The sequence below is a fragment of the Hydractinia symbiolongicarpus genome, chromosome 4 (genome assembly GCF_029227915.1).
Source record: "Hydractinia symbiolongicarpus strain clone_291-10 chromosome 4, HSymV2.1, whole genome shotgun sequence".
In the NCBI taxonomy this organism is placed as follows: Eukaryota; Metazoa; Cnidaria; class Hydrozoa; order Anthoathecata; family Hydractiniidae; genus Hydractinia; species Hydractinia symbiolongicarpus.
In genome coordinates, this window is record NC_079878.1 from 18867022 (window position 1) to 18883762 (window position 16741).

The 16741-nt window shown below is 35.8% G+C and overlaps 1 protein-coding gene across 2 annotated transcripts in view; it reads right to left on the reverse strand.

The window, feature by feature from the left end:
• LOC130641639 (inhibitor of growth protein 4-like) overlaps nt 1-16741 on the reverse strand; it is a 59812-nt gene that overhangs the window by 25841 nt on the left and 17230 nt on the right. The window contains exons 4-6 of one of the 2 annotated variants that reach the window (XM_057448518.1): nt 10049-10139; nt 9630-9641; nt 9003-9069 (exon numbers count right to left, since the gene is read on the reverse strand). In XM_057448518.1, the coding sequence (XP_057304501.1) occupies nt 9003-9069; nt 9630-9641; nt 10049-10139 (170 nt within the window). The remainder of the gene's footprint in view (nt 1-9002; nt 9070-9629; nt 9642-10048; nt 10140-16741) is intronic. The other variant, XM_057448519.1, reaches the window with a different exon arrangement.

The following is a 16741-nucleotide window of genomic DNA, read 5'->3' on the forward strand; positions in this document are numbered from 1 at the left end:
TGTTGGAGGGCAATTATATGCCTTGCGATCGAGGACAGTATTAATTTAAAAGTTTAAAATGCCAAAAAAGGAGGTTAAAAACACGAAGAAAAGAGTTGTTTCAAGTCGTCTGTAAAGATATTATGTTCCATAGGTTGCTTTTTTCAAATCAGAGAGTTTAAGCCTGATTGTATCGTGATGACTGAAATAGACAGTTTTAACGAAGGTCTTGACATTAAAAGTATTTAAAACATTCTCATGGATATAGACATGGTCAATAAGTGAACCTGATATATGAGTTGGCGAGGTTACGACTTGTTTATATCCAGTAAGAAAATCAAGGAAATAGTTTTCATCGCTAAATGCATTCATATTAAAATCTCCGAGTATAATATCGACAGTTTCATTTCCCGAAAAATGTTGAATAAGGTATAATGACTCATCTCTATTGAGGGAATTTTTACGATATAGAAGCAAAACATTAATAGCGTTTTCGTGAAACGTTCTTTTTGTCATTCTGAAAAATATTGCACCAGGAATTTTTACAATATCAAACAATTCTATAGTATCATTATGACCAACTAATAGACTAGAAAATTTGTCCACATTGTTGTTTGGAATTAAAGTAATCTAGTTTTGAGTCGCAATGTGAGTTCAATGGTATCTGAGTTTCCGTTGGGCATATTAAATCACTTTCCATGAGAACGCTGTCGGATTTAATATCGTTTTTATGCTTGTGTCAATTTTGAATGTTCTCGCATGTAATTGTACTGCTCTGTTGCTCGTGTGTCTGACTTAATGGTTGACTTAGCAAATGTACCCGTTAGGTATAAACTGTCTAAACTTGTGACTCGACTTAATGCAACATAGATTTGTCCTGAGTGAAAGGCTCGTTGTTTTAATAAATCAAAACAGACAACAATTTTATCAAACGTTTGTACTTGAACCTCGTGAACACTGCAGGCCCATGACAGCATTAGTGGGAATTGCAGCCGTTTCATAGAAGGTGAAGATGGATTATGTTTGTTAAATTTGATTTCTTTCTCTACTCTATTAATTGGAACAACATTTTCTTGAATAGCATATGGATCTGTTCTCATAGCTTTAAGTCCAGGATATATGTCTTCCATTTTCAAATATATTCTTGTTACATTTCCTGGGCTATCGGTTTTCAACCGATGAACAGTACCTATTTGTCCGTTAATAAGTTTATCAGATACATCAATAATTGACGTCAACATGACTTTTGCATGAAGTTTTAACAGAAGGTTTGGCGCAAGTCCACCTGTTTCCACTTGAGTGCGAGAATTATGAATTGCACGCGTATATTTTCTGGAATTTTGTCAATAGCTGCGATATTTATTTCGTTCGATGTTATGCTATTAAGCACGGGTTGATTTTCAGCAAATATATGAATTGCATTTTTGGGGTAATGTGGGTCATGGTGAAATAAATTTAGATTTTAGTAAATCTTTGTGTCGCGTTTCTACTTTTCCCACTCTGATATTGTTTAATAATTCAATCAAATGTTGATCACCACGCTGTCTCATAACTTCTGTTAGTTCAGCAATCTTAAAATGCTTCCAGCAATGTGAAAGATTTAATAATGCATCTTTGTATTCTGCGTAAACTGGCCTTGCTTGAATTGGTGGAAGTTGGTAGAAATCGCCACATGCTATAACAGATATTCCTGCAAATGGAATGCCATCTGCGCATCCAAATGTTTTGGTTAGCCGTTGATGAATATGTAAAAGTAGCTTGTTTGAAACCATTGAGATTTCATCTATTACAAAAAAGCTTAGTTCTGAAAGCTTGTTTCGCAGCATACATTTCTTTTTATCACTTAACTAAGAAATGTTTTTAATGAAACTTCTATCCGCTGGTATACCTAAGGCTGAATGTATTTTATTTCCCTCTATATTAATGGCAGCAACACCGGTTGGTGCTAAAATTAGAATTTTAACCTTTTCTAAGTTTCCTGCACGATAGGAAAGTGCTTTATTTAGCATGCCAGAAATTGTTGTTATTAAATAGGACTTTCCACAACCTGCACTTTCTGTTAGAAAAATGTGAATTGGCTTAATTTTATGGTGTGCATTACATGTTAAACCTTTTACGTAAGTTCTAACCCAATCATTTACCACTTCAAAAATTTGCCTTTGTGTTTTATTTAATGTTCGAATCTTTTCATGGAGTTCATCTTCGGAAATTCCAGGCTCCAGTAATAGATGAAAAAGTGTTTCCAAAAACTGGGATGTTTTCGGTTTAACTTCGAATTTCGTCAGTGTCATGGTTGTTTATATTACTAATCTCATCAGTAACATCGTCGTTTTCCTGTTCGGCGAAAGAATCAAGATTATTTACATTTGCGTGAAAACTTATCATTGCTTCTTCAACAAGTTCACCAAATGGTTCGCATATTCTTTTATAGTTATTTATAATTTCTAATACACCGTTTTCCAATAATTTCTCTGTGTAAGTACCCGAGTTTTCACTTAACAAACCCTAACAACACTTACCAAGCAAATGATGTGCATATCCTTCTGGATTTTTGTCTCGACTAGGTACATGGTATCTTAGAACACATTTTTCTTTTCGCAAGTTCAACATTTCTTTTGATGACATCAGAGGTATAGTATTTGGATAAGGAGATTCGACTTAAATCTCAGCTATTATTTCTTTGAGTACTTCTGGTTCACTGTCATTTTCATCTTCTGGTTTCGGTTTTATTTTCATAGAGTAGCTTGACAAGAAGTCAGCATAACACATTTGTTCCAACATGGGGTATCTGCCTTTTTTAAATTCTAAATTTGGTCTATTCATGTATCTATCCAACATGTTTCGTTTAAACTTAAAATTTCTTCTTCGTTAGGATATACCCTGTATCGCTTCTCAGGAATGTTACTAGTTTCAAAAACTACAGCTGGAAATGTCTTTCGTAACCATATTTCTGGCATTATGTGGTAGCTACTGCTTCTTGAACTGACATTTCGCGATGATTTCGATACGCATTTGCAATTGACTTTATCTGTTTAAATAATGAATCACCAGTTTCTAGTGCCTGCGATGCAGCTTTTTTCATTGCCTATGAAGATTCATTTTCAACTTTCGACAAATAAGCACACATGTTAAAAACTGCTTTATAATAATCAAGAACAGGTTGAATGTCTATGTTGGCTTCCCATGCCTTCAAACCTTCAGTAAAATAATTATTGATAAAACAAGAATCTGGAAGCCTTCGGAAGTGAATTTGAAATCCAGTAACAGGTAAGATGCTTAGTGCGTTTTCATATTCTTTTTTTCTTATGGCTAAACTTTGAAGGATTTGTTCAATTGTACCTGGTTGGTTATAATTCGGTTCGTCTGGATGAAGAATACTGTTGAATCTTGGATTCAAATTTGAACCTATGTAAGTTTTTACTTTTTCTAGTATAGCCTTTCGTTCTTTTAACCGTGTTTCTCTTTCTTTCTTTGATATGTTATCAGGTAAAGGATCAGCAACAATTGTACGCTCTGTAAAAAACTTGCAGAAAGAGTATCGACAATTCTTGTTTTTATATTTACGACAAGATTTAGAATGAGAATGTGTTTGATATGTCTTTATTAGGAATTTGACATTTAACTATGTTATCCACAAAGGCAATATATTTTTTTTGTTATCGCAACATAAAATTGATGCATTGACAACCCATAATAAAGAGTGGATGTGTCGGCTACCTCTAACCTGAAATTCAACTCTAATCGCGTAGTAGTTTACTTTACCTAATGGCCCGTTGACAACTATGGTTTTAAAAAACGTCATAACTCTGTATTTGTAATGTCTTGCTAGAAGAACTGGATTACTGTTAAGAATCTCTGTTCTTTGATAATAATTTAGATTTTAGATTTCTTCTTCAGATATGTCATTACCTTTTAATAATGATTTTAACCAGTTCATTCCATCTTAAGTCTGCACAGGACAAAGTCATAAAAAATGTTGGAAGTTCTACCTGTTTTACCATAGCCAAAACTTCAAAGAGAAATCGTTTCCAATATGCAGGAGTTCCTTTCAACGTGTTCATAAACGTGAAAGCGTCGTTACTGGCTATAAACGACTTAACTCTTTCTTTAAAATTTGAAGACATCATTCCTGCTGTAAGACCGTTCACTTTAATTTATTGCATAGCGATATTTATGCGACTATTCAAATTAGGATCTTGTGTCACTGCATGAGCAAAAAGTATGTAGTCACTATCAGAGGCAAACTTTTGTCTATAATTAAATAATCTTTGGTTGAAATACTTGGTCGGGGAAAGCGGTACTTCTCTTTTCGTATGATATCCGAATTTACCTGTCGGAAATAGATAGGGGTGGGAAAGTTCTTCACAATGCTCATCAGAAATTATTGGTATGGGAAATTTGTTTTCTCCTGGAGCAATAACAATATTTCTATCATCAATTTGGTCAGGAAGGTGGTATGTTTGAGTTTAATTTCAATTTTTGATTAAAGAGGGTTAACCAGTTTTAGAAAACAAAGAACTTCCCGAATAACATCTGGCTTACCAATTCTAAATAAACGTTAGATTTGAAATTCAGTTTTTTCTTCAACGCAACTTGCACTACACCATTATTATCCATTCCTCTTGGTAGGACATTGCTTATTTCATCGGCTTTTATTGGAAAATTACATATTGCACCTTTTATTTTAGGACACTGACCCTTAGGCATTATTGCAATTTGTTTAAATAAAATTCTTTTAGATATAATAATTTCTTCTAATCGTCGTAATGTGCTCATTAATTCTGGAAGATCAAACATTTGGAGATTATTAGATACAGCCTGGGAAGGAATTTTTCCTTTTGTAAGTTTGGAATGGCATATTACACATATGTATTCTTTGCCGTCAAAACTTTGTACTCTGAAGCGAAAATGCTCTTCTCAAATGGCAGGATAATCGATGTGTCGAAAAAATTAAATTGACCGCTTTTATAATGAACGATTACATATCACACATATATAAAATGGCCCATTCCCAATGCATTTTTTAAATTGGTTTATTTTTTCATCAGAATCAGGCAGATTGTTAACACGCTTACGTTTTGTTGCTTTACCTTCCCCTACATGGCGTTTCTTTGCAGTTTTTTGTTTTTTGATATTTGCCTATCGACTTTTTCACCTTAGCGTGACCCTGTTCCGTTTTCCGATATTTGCTTATCGACTCGCTCAACTTAGCTTGGCCATGTTCCATTTTCTGATATTTGCCTATTGAATTTTTTTTGTTTCACTCGGCCTCTCTTGGATTCAATGTACTTCCTGTTTTGTTCTAATTTTCTTTTTCTGCTATGTCATTTGTTATGTTATCTGTTATCTGTTCAGTTGTGAGTATTTTAAAATATTGAGTTTCAAGATACATTGCTTCGCCAGGGGTGACGTATATTACGCGTATGTAGTTTTCAACATGTTGCAATGAATTAAATTTTGAAAAGACTAACGTACCTTGTTCTGTTATTTGTCCTAAACTAGTTCGGCTATGAGGATCAAATAAATAAATTTGCGGGTGGTCCCAAACTAAAGCAAAAACTAAAAAACGCCGCTAATAATGCCCAACATGCCTTGCCCTTTATCAGAATCAGATTTGTATGACCTCATTTTCAAGAACCAAACTATTTGGGAGCTCACTTGCACTTAAGTACTGGTTTGTGTATCCTAGGTTTGTGTATTCTAGGTTTGTGTATCCTAGGTTTGTGTACCACTTTGTTCCTTCGTAAAGGATATGATCAAGTTCACCTGGATTCCAAAAAGAAACTTTTTTAAGAGCCGACCAAACGATCGCAAACAGGAAATTACACATACATTGTGTACCAGTAAAAGTTCCAAGCCTAACATCTCCTTGATATAAAGATCCCTGTACCGACTTTAGAATAGTGCAAGGCCCCGGATTAGTTTCAACATCACAAGAAAGTAAAAGTACGGTGACAGCTTTTATATGCAGGGTTCATATTAGCATAATGTGTTTGAGAAAAAAAAATCTTAAAAGCTAGAGAAACCTCTGTTATTTTGTAATTTCACCAATAAATTCACTACTAAATTCACCCATAAGTTCACTATCAAGTCCACCAATAATTTCACTATTAATTCACTATTAAGTTCACCGATAACTAAATTCAAGTTCAAGGCTCAGTAGGTTCAATTAATTCTGAATATCTGAATGTTCTGAATAACTAGCTTTTATACTCTGTCGAGTTTCTTCTCTTTTATACTCTGCCGAGTCACGGTTGTCAAACCTAAAAAAAGATAAGAAATTCATTGTAATTTTTTGTTTCAATAGCCCGGTATAAAAATTAATAAACTTATGTCTGCTAAGATACCAATACCTCACAAAATCAAGTTAAAAAGTATGTGACGCTAATTTTATTTGAAATATGCACTTAAAGCAGCTTACCTCCCACTTCCAAATAAATTATAACCTGAAAATCGTTTATAAAATACTAGCTGTTAACCTGTTGTAATCCACAAGTTTGCTAGATTAGCTGGTTGTATACACGTTTTTTTCCCTATAAGAAAAGCGTTTTTGACCTGCTTCAATTTTACTAGCACAATGCTTCTAGGCTGAAACTTTCTTACTTTTTTTTCTTCTTTTTTCTTTGTTTTAAAACACTATTTTCGTTGAAAAAAAAGACTGTTATTTTTAGAATAAATATTTCAGGATGTAACTTCAGTAAAAAAATTGTGTTGTTTCTTGACATGTAATTGAAAATATGCGGGGGTTTTTTCAATATAAGAAATTTTAAAATCTTAAAAATGTTAAGACAATGTCCAGCCTCGGTATGACAGGATTTAATTCCTGGAGACAGTTATTTAATCACATAATTTCAAAACAGCATATATCATGCTATATCGTTTATGTTTGGAAAAATCCATGGGGTCACCCGTCCTTTATATATCACATTTCATTTCGCTTGTGGTTTTACACAAGTCCCTTTTGGTCGACAAACAGACTAAATACAGCTAGTATCAATATAAAGACTAATTGTTTAACCCTGAAAAAATTCATGGGGTCGCCCGTCCTTTATATATCACATTTCATTTCGTGCGTGATTTTACACAAGATGCTTTTGGTCGACAAAATATGGCTGTTATTAATATAGAGTATAGACTCCTATACACACGAAGGGGTGTCCAGCGAACAGACAAAATATGGCTACTATTAATATATACTAATCAAGAATGGAGAAGGATAATTGGGTAAGAAAGTGTAGAGACTTGATAGTTCCTGGGGCAAAGCCCAGAGGCAGACCGAGAAAGACTTGGCAGGAGGTTATAAGGACAGACTTGATACAGAGGAAGTTGAGTTTAGATCTAACACAGTCTAGATCAGATTGGAAGAGGGTCATTAATATAGCCCGTCCAACCCATGCTAGCATGGAAAACGGACGTTAAGCCGAGAATGATGATGATGATGTTTACCAATGGAAAAATTCACAGGGTTGCCCATCCTTAATGTATCACATTACATTTTGTGTGGTTTTACACAAGACGCTTTTGGCAGACAAACAAACAAAATACGGACTGACAAACAAACAAAATATGGCTAACTAATAGTTTACCCATGGAGAAATCCATAGGGTCATCCACTTTTATATATCGCATTTCATTGTATAAAAACCATACATTTACGTAAGGTATAAACGTTAAATGCCACAAAAACCAAGGCTGTCGGTCGAGTTCCGGCAATTTAACAAAAACTTGAAATTTCGCCTGGAAAAACCCGAGATCAACCCGAAACAACATTTTTTAAACATTTATTACCATGTATAATTTATTCTTTTAATGTCGAGGAATGGTAGTGGAAGACTGTTTTTTATATCATTTATTTCATAAATAGCAGTAATAAAATCCCACAAATAATAAACTGTAAGTACGATGACAAAATAGCACCTCCCTTTTTCTTGTAAGAATTTAAATGGGAACCAAGGAGCTTGCCCGCGTAGCATTTCGGGCGGTTTCGGAGAGACCCAGGCTTTTCCCAAATTCGCCCTTACATATGCGGGCATTTTGCAGCTTATCGGCAACCTCTTCTAAACTCAGCAAAATTTTTCTTAGGATCTAGAGAGAGGCTCAAAATGTTAAAATTTTTCCCTTGGCACTAAACTATGGCAGCACCTCACAGAAACTCTAAACTAAGTTCACCCAATCTCCCATTTTACAGGATATCAGGGTTGGAAGGTATGTAATTAGCAAAAGTGGTACATATATAGCTAGCTATACTTTATTTTTTCCCAGTCAGCATACATCATTATGGCATGGCATAACTTTGTAATTATTTAATGATTTATATATCTAGCCTAGATACTTAAAATACTATTCCCTGTTAAGTTAGAAAAATACTGTAGCTACAGGGACGTTTTAAATTAAAATATTAATTACCTATAATTCAGTTCAACACCACCAAAATTAAAAATTTCTTCAATGTTAGCTAGCTAGCTAGCTATTTGGAATGTTCAAGGTGATACCTAACTCAACTTTTCGGTATGTTCGGTTAGTTCTGGAACGTTTAACAGACAGGAATTCAATATTAATACGTATTTTTTCGTCATTTTTCTTAATGCAGATATAGCAGTTCTAGTCTTTCCAGCAAGAAAACTGGCTTTCTGGCTACCTAAAAAATTGCAACTTTGGGACGGGTCGTAAATGGTAATACTGTACTGTCATTGGTTGAAAACTATTAGCCTGTAAACCATGGAATAAACTGAAAAAGTACACAGTATCTATACTAGGACTAACTAATCGCGGGTCCCAGGCTCTGTGCTGTCTCTATATATCTATATATATATCTCTATCTACCATCCGGCGATTTTAAAGATTCCGCCTGCGTGGCAATGGCGGAAATCAAAAATGAATTAGAACACGTCCTTTTTTTGAAAAAGGGATATGAAAGTACCTGTCCCTTTTATTATTTACACGATCCGTTCAAAATAGGGTTAAATCTTCCCTTTAACATTATCATGTACTTTTAGCATTTAGAAATATTAACAAAGACATACTCTCCTTTCTTCCCTTTCTTTTTCTTCTTAACAGTCTCAGTTTTATCTGATTTCCTCTTTCGCCCTTCTATAAAGACACACATTAATTTTTTAAACAAGGTAATAATAGCTATCATTATTCTGTTCAAAACTTCCTGTAAAACTCCTCAAAAGAAGTCGTTGGTGTTGTATCATCTTTCTGATGGGTCAAGCACTGGCCAAAGTACTACATAAAATTCGATACCACAACTTTTTAACTTTATATTTCTGCAACTCTCACCTTACGGTGCAGAAGCTGAAAACTGAACGACAGATGTTCTTGTACGTCATAAACTGATGGCAGTGCACATGCAACAGGTGATCCAAGACAAATACAGATACTGACTAATGATTATTTCCTTTTTACTTTTGAATTTAAAACCATGAGTGTAATACGTGTTATGGATTTCAAAACAATGAGAAAAGGCAGCAAATTCTTGCACCTGACCAGTTAAGAGTGACCACACCCTCATGGGTGGTAAGGATCTAGCCTTATAAAGAGCTACATTATTCTTAGGGTGTCAAAATTTAGCCCAACATAGAGCCCAACATACAAATTTATTTGTTTAAAAAAGAATGTAAATACAAAATAAAATATACAATACTTACTTTCACTGGAACCTGAATAATTAGAAATGCAACATTTTAATACATCGTATTGTTTTTTTCATCTACAATATTTTAACTAAACATTACTGTGATCAAACTGATAATTTTGTAACAAAATAGGACATTACTTAAAGGGAAATTGATGGCAAAGATTTGACCTAAATTCTTTATTGTGTCAATGAAAACAAGAAATATACACAACAAAGTCATTCAGATTGTATTGATGTTCAATTCATTATCCATATTTTAAAGATTTTTTTCTTTAATAAAATTTTCATTACTGTTTGATAACGAAAATCTTTGTTTTAAAATTCCGCTTTATCACGGCTCTGCTCCTCCACCATTTAATGTTGGACTAGGTTTAGGATGGTAGTTTTTTATAATTCTTTTTATAGGGTGATGATTACGAAAAAAAATACCTTCTTCACAGCCTTGTTGTTGTCGTTGTTGTTTTAATTCGTCCTCAAATCTTGACAAGTCAGAGTCTAATCTTCTTATATGTTTGTCAACCTGAATGAAAAGTATAACAAATATCAACCTGATGTCCAGAATGGTGTCAAAAAATAGAAAAATAAATTTAAGATAATGTTCTTACTTTTATATATCAATGAATACTAATTCTACTTCCAGTGTTTTTATAACTTATTATATTCTGGAGTATAACTTTTAAAAGAGAAGCAAAATTTTAGGAATATTGCTTAAAAGAGTAGCCATCAAACTACTATTGGAAACTGCTTTATTAAAACTATCTTTACCTCAGACGATGGTAACAAATATAATTTTGTTTCAAATACCTACACAATTGTATCGCCACACAGGAAATAATGTCTATCACAAAAAGGAAAACATTCAGCATGATTACAGCATTCTGATTTTCTTGTTACATGAAGCAGAATTGATATTGCAAATAATAAAAAAGATTGTGAGCAACGAAACCTACATTAGCAACAAAGTCAACATTTTTAGGTGATAATAATCCCTTGCTTACTATGGGTTGAAAAGTTGCGTCATATCCCCATAGCCTATAGCAATTCTGTTTTTGAATTCACTATTGCAAAAATTACATTTGTTAGAATGCATGAAAATTAAAAAAAGTTAAAAGACAAATAAAATTTAGAATTATTTCTTTGTTGGCTTTTCTTATTCGTTCATGAGTGCATTTTTTGTCAGCGGTTGAAATTACATGTATTGAAAAAATTAAATATCTTTTTATTCTGAGTTCTGTAAGTATTCCTAAATACTAGATATAGATAACGGTAATACATCTGCCTCTACACTAAAATTGATAAAATGTGTATCTTACATTTTTTTGATAAAACATGTGTAAAGACAATTAATTTCAATATATGTCACATGGTTTGCGATTATCAACTGTTTCCTTTTTAACTTTACCTAATATTTTAACGGCGTTAATAACACGTTATAACGCTGAGGGTAAAAAGTATACCAACGTTAAAATTCATCTTGCTTACTGGTGCTGATTGGCTCTTGATTTAGCAGCGTTATAACGCGTTAATAGCAGCGTTACAGATTTCACAAAATTTCGAACGTAGTAAACTTTCGAATATTGCTCAGACAGACGTTCCAAAACTGTGACTTCTAACCGTTATAACGCGTTAAAACGCTTCTTTACAGCGACTGTCAATCATTGAAGTGTTATACGATGCCGTTTTGACTGTATTTAAACAAACTGCAGCGATCTTTTTGATTTCTACGATCCCGTTTTCATGATTTTTAAACAATCTATGGCAATCTTTTCGCTTTCTACCATCCTGTTTTCATCTTACAATATGTCAAACGGGTTATTGACAAGATCGTTATCGACGAAATGAAACATTTGCAGCTACTATGATTTAGAACGCTTGTTCTAAAACATAGTAGCTAAATATAAATGGAACCATTACACGTTGTTGTAAATAAACTTTTTTATAACAACGTAATGGCTAACACTGACGACAATGTCGTAAGTTGGAAAGAAAATAAATTAATAATAAAATTTCTGATCTACAGTTTACTTTTTAAACTCGTTGAACGCAAAGTCAAGTTATTGTTTCATGATCGAATTTTGTTTAACAGGATTCGAAAGTGGGGCAGCGTTATAACGCTGCTACAAATAAAACATAACGGGTAGTGTTATTAATGCGTTATAATGCTGGTTAAAGCGGAAGTGTTATTACGGTGTTGTTCTTAAACATGTCGCTTGGCTACCCTGTAGCTACATTTATTATTTCATTTATTAGTTAATAATAAGTAAAATGGGTCAAGTTTGATTATTAAACTTTTTCGCTATAGCTAGTTAGAGTAACTATGAAAGGAGAACGATGCGATTTTTAGCTGACAAAAAAGTCAAAACTTAAAAGGGAAATTACATCACAGTTTCTTGCCTTTCAAAGGAAATTTTATTGTTCATCCTGTTACCCCATATGGGTAACATGGAAGATTTCTTTATAAAAGAAATAAATTTTTGCAAGATTCTCTCGGTCGGAATGTTATGTGGTACAACTTTCGGTTGAGAAAAAACACAGACGTTATACGGTCTAACTCTCACAGAAGAAGCTTTGATTAAACAAAAACTACAAGCTTCTGAATTATAGTAAAGCTAAATTAGCAAAACCTCTCCTAAAACTACACAATATGACAGGTTTAAGGTAGATTCTATATTATTATTACTTTCAACATTTATACAGGATATAGCCACTTGAGTGTTTGAAACAGTGTTATCAATGTGGTTCCTGTGTTCTGAATGTATACATTAAGTATACACCGGCATTGCCTACCCAATTTCTCTCGCATGGCATGGGTTGACCTGCAGCTGTGGTACAGACACTTGCTAAAGATGCCCGCGCTGTGGACTGAACTAAGAACCTTGTGATTACGAAGTAAACTCCATAACCACAAGACTACTTGAGAGATAGGGAAATGTATGTTCTAGCGCAGTTGCGTGCGCACGTCCCCACAGGAACCCCCAGCAAAGTCACCAACAAGTCACTGACAAGTCAACGACAATCCCCTAATAGTCACCATCCAAGACCTAGTCCCTATTAACCCAGCGCCCATCCGATACCATCCCATATTAATCTACATAAGACCTAGTATTCTGATGATGTCATCAAAAGTAGAATAAAAGATCCAAAAATTATTCTAGCGCAATTCTCTAAAAATCAACGTGCACATAAGGGTAAATCCCTAATGATACTAATATTCATCAAAAACTCAACACGCACATAAGGGTAATTCCCTAATGATAACCACGATAGTTTTTACTCTCTGCTCATCTTTGGAGGAAATCCGAAAAGCTAGAATTAAGGAGGATCTTCTTCCGGTAGCCTGACATCCTGATAGGTTCATCGCTTGGTGCTTTTCAGTGGATGAAAAGTTAGGTCTCAAAAAATATTGGGGGTTGACCTGAAAACGTTATCTTACAGCAATTGTTGTAAAATGACCTATAATAGAATGTGCATTAACTGTCAATATAGCTTGAAAAGTATGTTATTCATGACCTTCCTTACCGCCATTGGTCTCTCCCTACCACTTGTAACCCTGGCATGCATACAAGAATCAGAGAAGGAGAAGTATAATAAACAGCGAATTCAAGACCTTTGGGATCAATTTAATGCCATAGATCGTCCTTGTAACTGTGATAAATAAATGGAACAATGTAACGACTGTGAAAGGGTACTCGATGCATATGACAGATGTACCTGCGGACGTAGGTTCATGGTAAACGGTAAAATGTTATGCAGGTACTGCTAAAATGAGCATATGACGTACAATGGGGGTGGCTGAGAATGTACCATGACTTGCAATTCTCTGCAGTCATTCGAGATATACAATAAAGAAGATGCTGCAATTTGAAAATGAGCTTGTCAATCCAAAACTATTCTACAATTTTGCTAGTACGGTTACGGACATTGACGATATCAATGTAGAATACCTGACGGTATCAGATACCAGGCCTGCTAATGGAGGTAAGGACAAACAATATATAGTAAGGTGCCAATACACAGGACCTCGTGGTGGCCTTGAGGGTAAAGACGCCTAAAATCTGGTCCGCACATGGGGTGAGTAAGTATAATCAAATACGTCACCGATAATGAGTCTGGATTTTGAGGAGTATCCGGATTGATCACAAAATATCGTCAAATATGGTCAAAAGTCGAAGAGTCAATCTTTAAAAAAATTAACAAAATAGCCTGTGAAAAAGGATGGATATGTGAACGCCAAACTCCAGTACCACAAGGACGCGATCACAGCCAAATTCCATGGTATGCGGATACCCTACGATGAGCCCTGCCAGGTCAGTGCAATCCTGGCCACTTCATGGGTGTATGTACGAGGTAAAAATTACTACTCACAGGCACACATCACAGAATGCCGGTACAAGGACTTTAAAAAGCAATGGTTGTTAGGTGAGGACTAGAAAAAACATATATTTTGTAGGTCCATTAGACCTATAAAATATTGGGCTATCTCGAGCATGAAAAATACATCATGCCGTTTTTCAACACCTTCCGGGGTATCTGAGCAACTGTATTCGCTACATACGGTTGTTATACCCTCTATTTCTCCTAAAATTAAGGCCTATATTCAGGTGGAGACTCTAGATAGTGCTTGCATTTTGCACAGATTGAAGTTTTTTTAATACATCCTGCCTACCTTCTTCCCAGCCCTTGGCAACCAGCTGCTGACGCTCCTGTTCATTGATAGCATTCACAATTCTATTGAAGCGCTGCCTCATCTGTTCCTTTAACAGCAGGTATTTTTCCTTCTCCCAAGAGATTAGGCTATACTCGTAGTCGCTGATAACACCATTTTCCATTGCTTTACTGATAAGGTCAACAATAGAGTTTAATTTCGCCTCAGTGAGTAGCCTGATGCCTTCGTGCTTTTTAGACTTAACACGCAACCGTTTTGAGGCGTTCCGAAGACCGTTTGCCCTATTCCGGCAGCAATCGCGAGTCCTCCCATTGCAAAGGCCAATGGGACCCCCAGGCATGACACCATAGCGCCAATGCCAACCCCCCGAAGTAATAACACTTACACCAAGTAGACCATGGTCACAGAGGCATACCCATCCATTGTGCATCTTCAGTCTCTTTGCCAGTCTATTACGTTCCTTTATTTCATCCCGAAGATATTGTTCAACTTCCTCAATTTTTTTAAGATCGAAAACCTGTCCCTCATCCTGATCAGAGCCTTGCGAGGGTGCACTCGGCAAACTCGGATATAGTTTACTGACATCCATCTTTATTCTATCAGCAAATGCATTGTGATGTCAAAAAACGTGACGTTTTTCTCATGATGGTAGACATCTGTCAGCATAAACTCAAGATAGTCAGTAGACCCTTTTAGGGGAAGGTATACAGGGGTATCAAAGGTCTAGGTCAGCATTTCTCCCCAAGTGTTCAATTCTTTGGTGGAAAACGGGGCCAGAACCTTGGATTTTTTGCCATCTAAAAGACAGTCGTCTTCATCCAATTGTGGACAAATAAGTCTTATAATATTTTTTGCGGGATCATAGGTTAATCCCAGGAGCTCTTGCAATTGCCTACCGATCACCACCACATACCCGTCACTGACACGGAGTCTACAATATGCATTTTTCAATACAAACAGTTTGATTTTATGTTCTGCCTGGCTATTCACAATAGCTGCAATACCCTCGATCCTATACAAGCCATTCATAATCTCAATCCTTGTAACCCTCTGGTCAAGCCCCACCTTCCGTATAGTGATATCGTTGTTGCTATATAGGTTCAGCCATCCAGGCCTAATGCTTATCGATTTTAGAGAAATATGGGTGTCCTGTCCCAGGTAGTCTTCAAATATGGCAGGTTTATCTATGTCGGTTATGTACAGTTGTTTCATCTCCCTTTCTTTTAACAAGAAAAGGAATGAACATCTACCAATACAACCACTCCGCAAAGTATAAAAGTAACAGGGGTGAATGGCCACTTGGTGTAAAAAACCTGGAACATCAGGACCTGTACGTGAGTATGGAGTCTCATATTTCTGTGGCATTCCCGGAGTTTACCAAGTACGCCATCAAGGTCCCAACGACCTACCTTGATGACCCCGTTCAACTGGGGTGGAAAGGACAGGCACTTAATTATTGGAACATTCAGGTTAATTTCGCTACCCATAGCGCAACAACTGCCCTGGGCATCTGTGCCAAACACATGACGGGTTCGGTACCCCTTATCAACTCCATCTTCAAATTCCATGTCTATTACCACCGAGGCCTCAATAATCACCATAGGGGTAGGTATAATCCTTGCCTATATATGGTTATAAAAAAATAATGGCTTAATTAATGTATAGCAAGACAAACCCGACAGCGGCAGCAGCTGCCATGTACAGATGCTTAGCAGCATATGTAAAGATAGTTGACACCACTCTCAGAAAGAACAAGACCACTGTACCTATAACACCCGGCAATGCGGCACCTGCTTTACCTGCCAGATATTTCAGGAAGTTTCCAAGCCTTTCAAGTTGCTTTTGTACGAACCCTTTTTCACCGCCCACTGCGGCACCACTGGCGCTTCCCCCTGTAACAGAGAGTAAGATGGTGGAAATTAGTAGACCCACAGCGAGACCACGCTTGCAATAGCCAGGCCTTGCTCCTTGAATAATATCTTCAAATTTTTCAAGCAGAGTTGTATCATTCCCGGAGATCTTCAACAGCGTGTCTTTAATATTTCTCAGTTGGCCGTAAATATCAGGGTTAAGCTCCTTCACTTTATCCTGCAAAACACCTCTTTCTTCCCTCATCCTTTTAATACCCCTCTCAAGCTTTTCAATGGCCTCATTCGAGCCTTCATGGATCTGAACATCGGCATCCACCTGATTACCAATCCTTTTGATACTATCCTTCAAATTTCTAATATTTACGTGGCATCTTGTTTTCAGTTGGTTTGAAGTTCAAGATCGAGTCCCTTCAATTCACACTGGGTAAATTTACCGGAGAATGAGGTTTCCTAAGCAAGGATTCCCGCTTCGGAGAATGGAGTTTCCTCTGTAAGAGTCTCAACATCATGCATAATTCTCCTTATATTATTTATATTTTTTTATCTGAATTATCTCACCAGGGTCCTCCTCAACCCTCATTAACA